Here is a 9,788-nt window from a genome sequence, read left to right as displayed (position 1 = left end):
CCGGAAGTCCAATATTTAACAGTAATAAAGTATCCTCTTTCTCCAAAGAGAGAAAACAAAGCCCGGGAGGATGGACTTCCTAGAACAGTTACATTTCTGACACGTTTTCCAGACCAGCAAGATCAATAAGGCTCACTTCTAGATCTATTTCTGACCACAGTTCGTGATGATTGTGTAACGAATGCCCACAGCCCACTCAGGAATGCTGATCATGCTGTGATAATGATAGAAATCGCCCTAAATCTGCAACCCAAAACTGAAGAGCCATTACTCAAAACGACAAGGTATTATAAGAAGGCTGACTGAGAAGCCACCAGGGATTCCATCTGAGATACCCCATAGGGAAATATCTTTTCTCTTCCTGCTGAACAGTGCGCAAATGAGACTACTGAATGGTTCAAAACAGCAATCAAAGAACATGTTCCTACATGGAAATTCTATAGAAAACCTCACTCTTCCCAATGGTTTACGGTTACTTATGCAGCTGCCATTGCTCAAAGGCAGCATGCATAACATATATTTATCTGACATAAGTCCAGTACAAACAGACAAAAGTTTACTGAAGCTAGAAGTAATTGCAAGAAAGAAATAGCGACAGCTAAGAGAGAATAGACCGAAACCACCAGAAAAGCAATCTAAGCACAGAAATTAGGAACTCGTGATTTCTGGAAAATCTATAACAGTCTATTAAGTAATGGGCAATCAACAATTCTCCCACTATCTAACAATCACGAGGCTGTCTGCACGGCAACCGAGAAGGCTTGTCAGTCAGTTTGCTTCAAACTCTACATTGGGCCCAGCAAACCACTCCCTCTCTGATTTTCCTTTGCAAACTGACACCACATTAGATGATCTGAAAATCACCCCTTCTCAGGAGCATGAGATCATAAAAAACCTAGACACCTCAAAAGCATGTGGACCTGATCTCATCACGGCTGTACTATTAAAAAAATGGTCCACTGAGGTTGTTCCAGTCCTCTCCAAACTTTACAATAAATGTCTTAATGAATCATGTTTTCCTGACTGCTGGAAAACTGCTTCTGTGGTACCAGTTTACAAGAATTCTGGTGAAAGAACTGACCCATTAAATTATCGCCCCATTAGCTTCCTCCCTCTTTTCGCCAGAATACTTGAGTCTATAATTAACCAAACTCTAGTCTATTACCTTACAGTTGCTAAACTTCTTACCGACCAACAATATGGATTTAGGTAAGTACGTTCTACATCAGATATCCTAACTGTAATCTTCAAACTTATATACCATACACTGGGCAAAGTAGGGTAGGGTATGGCAGTAGCTCTAGATATATTTAAGACTTTCGACAGGGTATGGCACGATGGTCTTCTCAGGAAAATCAGATCATACGGTATCACTGGATGAATACATAACATAATCAAATCCTTCTTAAATAAGAGAAAAATCCAGGTTGTCCTCGACAGTTGTACATCTAAGCAACATGATATAAATGTGGGAGTACCTCAGGGGTTTATCCTTGGACCTTTTTTATACCTAATATTCATAAATGGCCTCCCTGATAAAATTGTCTCTGAGATGGGTATATTTGCTGATGACACCATGCTTTATAACAGACACGAGGGGAAAACGAGTGAACATGTATCTAAGGCAAGGACACAAACATTAGAGGATGACATCCAATCTGAAGTGGAATGGGGACAAAAATGGATGGTCACATTCAATACTGCCAAGACTAAGCTTGTTTCCTTCAATAATTACAAGAAACCTTCTCAACCACAAATAACTATGGCTAAAGATATATTGACTGAAAGTATTTTGTTCAAACTCTGAGGTTTAACGTTCACAGGGAACATGAGTTGGAAGAAATACATTGAGAGCATTGCCAAGGCTGCTGTAAAGAAGGTGGGCTCTCTTTACCATGCTAGAAAGTTACTTACACTTGAAAATATCCTGTACCTCTACAAGGCCACCATTTGCCCATGTATGGAGTATTGTTGTCACATTTGGTCTGGTGCATCTGCTACTAGTCTCTCACTCCTGGGCAGGGTTCAAAAGAGAGTTGCCAACCTGGTAGGTCCTGAACCTCTGTCCCCTCGACGAAATGTTGCATCCTTCTGCATTTTAATGGTGGAGGCTCCGTAGAACTATTAGCCCTTGTATCCCCTCGATATAAATAACCCCGACAAACTCAACAAGCAGCAAAGTCCCACCCCTACACAGTAGAGATCCCTAGATAGCTTTCTACTCTAATAATTTTTTCTCAAGAACTGCAAGACTTTGGAATTCCCTTCCAGTTTCCTGTTTCCACAAATGTACTAACATGCAGAAGTTCAAGTGTAATGTGAACAGACATCTTGCTGCTCAACTTCCTACATAGTAGCCCTACAAGTTATGTACTTGATAGTAGCCCCCTACATCAAAATGGCACTGTGCCTTGTTTGGGGTGAAAATTGAATGTCACATTCCAAAAATCACATAAATTGATCAAGTAGTTTTCATATTTTGTTTTTGTAAACTAACAATATCAAAATTTACGACTTTTAGCAATTGGAGTGAAAATGTAATAATAATAATAATAAAAAACTGCACATAATCATTATAAACTTAATTTTTTATTCTTAAAACAATGGATGAAAATTTTTAATAGATGTTCTTACCTTCTTAGCTATAAAATGAAAAGAAAATTTACAAACCTGACATAGACTAGAATTTTATAAGAACGTCTATATATATAAATTTGTATTCCTGTTTGTTTGTTTGTTCACAATTTGATAAATATACACAAGAGGCCCATTACCTTAATGTGTCATTCATTCCTATATATATAGTATGATTCTTGCAAAATATACGTTCAAGAGGTAACCTCATTTGCATATCACATTAAGGAAAATCGATTTTATTAAATAGCGGTGTGCTAGTTAATGTTTATAGTGAGAGAATTGTTTTAAGTGTTCTATTTAAGTGTATTATTTAAATTTGATTTATATTGATAACATATTTGATTTAATTTATTTTTACCGACATCGATTTTTTTTTTTATATAAAACGGTTTGAGTTATTTCCCCTGGACGCTAACTTTGTTCTTTTTGTTTTTGTTTTCTTTTTGCAGCAGATAATCAAACTAAAAATAATTCACGCAAACTTTCAAGCATTATTTTTGGAATCAGTTCAAATAAAATAATTTCCGTGATTCCGCAATTAACGTTGTCGTCACGTGGATTTTTATTTAAAAAAAAACAGTCCAATTCAACTACGATTCTTTATTTAAAACAAAACAAAAAACTTTCTTTTACGTTTTTATTTTTGCCAGTTTTTTTTTTTTCTTCACATTTTTTTGACACCGTAACTGCTAATATTTTTTTTTTCTTTTAATAACACAATAAGTCATAACTCATCATTTTTATAACATAAAAACGTGTATTTCGGTTAACGCAAATTCTACTTTGGTATTTTTGAAGCTGAATTATTTACAGTTTGTGTTCGTTGCAACAAACCGTAATAACAAATCTTTCTAGACTGAGGTAGCATAAAAGAAGTTCGCTTAAACTTGAATATAGTCATAAAAAGGTGCTCAATATCCAGAGAATAGCTTCTCTTCATATTCCTTCTGCTGAAATATCTGGTGGAGAATTTGTCACATACTTCTTTTTTTTTTGGGGGGGGGGGAGGATTATATTTTCGTGTTTTCATTCGTTCTTTTATTTTTTTTTTGGGGGGGGGGTAACGATAGAGTTGACATATGATAATGAAAAACTGCTAAATATTCTTAGCATAGCAGGTGTGGCCAAACCGAACTTCATGTCGACCCTGGCAACGCTGGGTATCCATGCTGGTTTTCAAATAAAATTTAAGTCTGGCCGATTCAACAATCATGCACAGTAAAAAAAAAAAATTTATTTTTAAAATATGTTTTACTTTTGGCAACTTGCTGCTGCCCGGAAGTCTAATATTTAACAGTAATAAACTACCCTCTTTCTTCAAAGAGAAAAACCAAAGCATGGGAGGATGGACCTCCTAGAACTGCACATACCTTTCGAAAGTAGTCATCGGCGAGGTACATGATCTTCTGTGCAGCGCCGGCACATTTGATGACCGTGTTCGGGTAAGTGAAAATGGCGTTTCCGCCTTTGAAAGCCTGAAGAGCAGGAAAGGTTTTGGGTAATGTCCTCAAACTGTAGTTTGACACAACCATTGGATCGGATTGCAATGCATCAACAAGGCCCGTCACCTGTACAAAAACAAAAAATACATCAAATAAATTGACATGAAGAGGTGGCTTTGTTAACTATTCTGTACTTTCACCTAACACTTTAATAAACTATACCGAAAAAATTCCATTTAACTTGAAAATCCTATCTAAAAATAACACGATTCGTAAACTGCAAAAATAGCCCCCCACACACACAAAAAAAAAAAATCTTCTGAAATAAGTATTTTGATACTTTATGACCTGATGATTAAAAAATATTTTCTTTTTTTTTATTTTAGTTAGTTTGAAGGGTAATGATACTATGATTGTTTTCAAACTGGAAAAATTATGGAGTTCAATATTTAAACTACCATTGAGAATTTTTGCATTTCATAAACTTACTTTGATTATTATCCGTAGTGCTTGAAAAAATTGTGTTTATGACAATAAACGGAATCCTCCACTCTCTGAGGCAGATGGCAGTATACTGAATGTAAAAAATGAACAGTTGTAATCTGGACGCATCTACCCAGATACTGAACTAATACGTACAAGGCGTGTTTGAATCAATTCCCACTTTATGCCGTTATATTCATTTATTTACAACTGAACGAATTAGTTCAATTAGGTCATAAAGGGTTAAATAATGTATTTCTATAATAAACTACAAGTTTGTACAAGTCATTTTTTCCAATCCGTTTTTCTTTTTTTTGGTGGGGGGGGGGGGGGCATTAATTTTATAACTTCCGTTTAAATGAAGACTTCAATTACAGTTATTTCAGATTTTTAAAAAATGTATTTCGTATCTCACAAAAAGATTCGATGTTGTCTAAAAATGCTGTTACCTTGATGATAATATTGGAGCACAGGGTGGACCAGGTGCTAGTGTGATGATAAAGGGTTACGAATTATACAACAGGTACATATTTTACACACATACACACACACTTATATATATATATATATATATATATATATATATATATATATGCATCATCATCATCACCATCGTCATTGTTATCACCATCATCATCGTTATCATCACCATCATAATCATCACCATCGTCATTGTTATTATCACCATCATCATCGTTATTATCACCATCATAATGATCACCATCGTAATTGTTATAATCACAATCATCATCGTTATCATCACCATCATAATCATCACCATCGTAATCGTTATTATCACTAATCACTTATCGTAATTATTATTATTTTATTTAAAAAAATATTTTTAAGATATTTTAAAAATATTTATAAAATCTCCACAAACATGGCCATCCATCTAATCAACTACAAAACAAACACTTTTCATCGATTTGCTTTTAACTGATTTATTATTATTATTATTTTGAGCTATGACAACAGCATATTCTTTTCCTTGTTTTGATATTCAGGTATATATATCCATTGATATCTTATATTTTTTTATGTAGAGTGATGTGGTTCTCGGTTAATTAACTGTGTCTGTGTTGGATATATACTCGAGAGTCAAAATAATGAAAAGAATATGCTGTTGTCATAAGCTTTCTTATTACAGTGAATTAGTCGATTTGCTTTTAACCCACTTTTTTTTCATTATTATATTTGAGTTATTACAGTGAATTAGTCAATGGTGTTAAGTGGTTGTCAGGTGATGACGTTATCCATATATCACCCATATGTCACACGGTATACTTCAGATTCTGTAGGGTCCGATTCATCAACTACTAAAAGATTAATGGGATGTGTGAGATCTCAAATGTTTATTTAAAGGCATAAAGTCCCTTGCGAGATCTGTTTATTGCTAGATTCGGTTGACTAGGCCTATCAGCTTTCAATGATATCTATTAGATGGATCAATTTTTCTAAGGACTGTTGCGTCACGTCAGGAAACTAGCAAACAGTGCGGCCATTTCACGTAATTGATATTTACGAAGGGCGTTTAAAAAAGTAAAGCCTCTCATTTTTTTTTATTCAGCCCAAGTGGATCAGAGGAGCTTGCAAATTGCATTGTTTCCACGAATGAACTTGGGCATTCATGACCTGAGAATTTCATCTCTCTTTTGCAGATATTTATGGCGTAAGACTCTAAGAAAGCAACCCCTGTCATGGACGTACGTCAGAAGCAGAGATGCGTCATTGAATTCCTTCATGCAGAAAAAATTGAAGCGATCAACATTCACCCGCGCCTGTTGAACGTTTATAAAGCTGATACAATGGATGTCAGCACAGTTAGGAGATGCGTTCATCGATTTCACAGTGGCGACAAAGATGTGCTAGCGAGTGCTTCAGACGCCCATGCACAATCAGCACTCAATCGCTGGCAAAAGTGCATTGAGAATGGTGGTGACTATGTAGAAAAATAAGTTATGGAACACAAAAAGTCGCTCGTTTTAACGGTACCACTCCCGTCTTCATAGCTCTTCAACTCTTGTTTAATTTAGACGACTCCAATTGACGTTTCTTTTAAAACCTTTACAAATACTGAATTCAGCATCTTTTTCTGGACACGTGATCATTCTTTTTTATTTATCAGATCAACCCCTCCCCCTCATTTTTTTTGTCTTCCATCTAATTTTTTTTGTTTTTATATTCATGATGATCATCATAAAAAGATAAAAACAATTACTTAGAGGAAGATTAAACCGGGAGGCTGGTTGCCATGACCAGGATGTAAGAACCCTTCCAGGAGCGTCGTCACAACACAGACAAACCAAGGAACTCTTCCCGGCAAATGATAGTAACATATATTAATTCAAGCATTTTCATCCATTTTTTCATCATCATCATTGTTATCATCATCATCATCATCATCATCATCATCATCATTATTGTTATCATCATCATCATCATCATCATCATTATCATCACCAGCATCATCATTGTTATCATCATCATCATCATCATCATTGTAATCATCATCATAATTGTTACCATCATCATCATCATCACCGTTATCATCACCATCATCATCCTCATTGTTATCACCATCATCATCATCATCATTGTTATCATCATCATCATCATTGTTATCATCATCATCACTGTTATCATCACCATCATCATTGTTATCATCACCACCATCATTGTAATCATCACCATCACCATCATTGTAATCATCACCATCACCATCATCATTGTTATCATCACCATCATCATCATTGTTATCATCATCACCATCATTGTTATCATCACCATCACCATCGTTATCATCATAATCATCGTTATCATCACCACCATCATCATCATCATTGTTATTATAACTGTCATCACCATCACCACTATCATCATAACTGTTATCACTGTCATCATCATCACTGCCATCATTATCATTGTTATTATCTCCATCATCATCATCATCATCATCATCATCAATGGTTAAATATAAACAGCCTAGTGAGATATGTACAGAAAAAGAAGACTCTGGTGGTATGGTCACATTGGAAGAATGGATAAGAGCTCTTGGTTTAATAGATGTAGATTAGCTGAGGTAGCACATTAATTTCACAGGGTGATTTCAAAGAAAACATGAAAGGAAATGACAAGGATGGACGTGAAAGAGGGATAAATGAAGACCTGGCAGAGATAGATTAGTTTAAAAGTCAATTTTAAACGTTCCACAAAGTATCCTAACATGTAAAACATTAAACTGATGATGATGATGATGATGATGATGATGATGATGATGATAAATAAAAAAAAAACATGAAATGATAAGGATGTGTGATGCAGCTGGGTTGAACAAATCATAGTTTCTCGTCAGCCAATGAAAAATATAAAATATTCTTTTATTTCTCATTTTGTGTTGCATGCTTCAGTCGGTAGACAAGAAGGGGGAGCAAGAGCTGGGCAGATTTCAGCTACACAGTGCTGGGAACGATAACTCGTGGCTACCGTCGCTTTTTGACCCATTTCTCTTTCATCTCACTTGTTTATATCGACCTGTTCTCTTGCAGATGTTTAACCTTGGCAGCTGTGAAGTCAACTACTTGATCTATTAACCTCTGGCAATGTCAGTTTTGATACGTTTGCACCCATCAGCTGGTTACTTAGCCTGCCTGTGCGCATGCATGTGTGTGCACACAGTCTTAACACACAACATATGAACATCATAGAAAGAGGGATAAAGACCTGGCCAGAGATAGGTCACTTTGAAAGTAAATTTCTTAAAGCTGCCCAACACATGCCAACATTAAATCGATGATAATGATGATAATATCGATGATGATGGAAGATTATTACAAGAGACACGGTTTTAAATAATGACGTAAAACACTCAAAATATAAGGGAGATAATTTCTATTTTTACTTAAAGGGAAGAATATGGGATCTTTCTTACATTGGTGATCTTTTAAACCAGGCGTCTGCAAACTATGGCCCACAAATCAAATACGACCCACAAAAGTCTTTAATCCGACCCGCAAAGCTCTTATAGAAAAATGTAAAAATATTAATGAAAAATTTTACAAAATTGAAATGTGTGAAAATTGTGCAGTGGTTTTTCTTTTTGTTCATAAAATGATCAAAAGAATGAGGTCTGGGAGAACCAGTTTCAATAAAGATTCAAAACTAATGAGCAAAACCGTATAAAACATGTCCAGGTATTTTTTGGGGGGGGGGGACCGTGTAGCTTTATAATGTCCGAAAACTGTTTTACTGTTTTCTTTCTATTTTTCTTTTTTACATAGGCATCACCACTTATCAAAGCCAAGAGGCCACTCGAGGATAAGGGTTAAAGAGTGTACAGTAGAAATTGGACAATATAGTAATCGTTAGTAATGGAAATTCTGTAAAATTGTAAACTTATATGGAACAGCTCATCAAAAACTTGTTTACGTTAGACTTGAAGACAACCATATAGTAGCCAGCTGGAAACCAGGAGAACGGAAGACAATTCCACAGGCGTGCAGTTCTAAGAAAGAAGCTTTGTTCATGGAATCTACGTTTAGGTTTAGGCAGAGATAAAGAGTGGGGGAAATTATTGATAGTGTTTTCTGCTAGACGGGTGTTTCTTGTGAAAGTTTGGCGAGGGGGATCATAAATTGGAGCTCAGTCGAGCTCCTGCCATGAAAATAACAATAAAGCAGAGACAAAATCGCAACATCTCTTCTGTGAGAAAGTTTTAAACCCACGCATTTCAGGTGAAAACATTATTACGTACTTACGTGTCACGTCGAAATTAGTGTAAATTCCAACAATTACAAAGAAAATGATCCAGCAGAAGATGAGCTATATACATTTTTAACAAACAATTATCCGCAATTTTGTTCTGAAATGCATTAGTTTAAAAAAGCAGACCCTTGATTTAAGTTAAGGCAACGGCTGTCCAGACGTCTGATACAGCATTTATGCTGATTCAAGACCACAGAGAAATTGAATACCCCATGGGGCATTTACTTGTAGCATTACCTTCCTTTCTCACCACAATTATACAGACTCCCCGGGGCGTTTTTAGGCTAGAGTTGTCTGCCCTTTGTAAACGCCAGGTAGAAATCCAACCAGCGACTACAAAATGAGCTGCCCAGACATTTCTTTCTCTTCTTCCTCCTCGACTGGCGATTGTTTTTTATATAGAATTGGTCGGACAACTCTTCCATATTAAAATCTACGATTTTTACTTGTAATTATTTTTCT

General features: G+C 35.6%; 1 protein-coding gene across 1 annotated transcript in view; it reads right to left on the bottom strand.

Moving 5' to 3' along the window:
- The window catches only part of LOC145246118 (sulfide:quinone oxidoreductase, mitochondrial-like), a 79,274-nt gene that overhangs the window by 23,604 nt on the left and 45,882 nt on the right, over positions 1 to 9,788 (bottom strand). Inside the window, 1 exon segment of the mRNA XM_080107956.1 lies at positions 4,008 to 4,205. Within this exon segment, the coding sequence (XP_079964082.1) occupies positions 4,008 to 4,205 (198 nt within the window).

Source organism: Euprymna scolopes, chromosome 23 (genome assembly GCF_053919585.1).
Source record: "Euprymna scolopes isolate OS-2025 chromosome 23, ASM5391958v1, whole genome shotgun sequence".
In the NCBI taxonomy this organism is placed as follows: domain Eukaryota; kingdom Metazoa; phylum Mollusca; class Cephalopoda; order Sepiida; family Sepiolidae; genus Euprymna; species Euprymna scolopes.
This window is presented reverse-complemented; position numbering and strand designations above follow the sequence as displayed.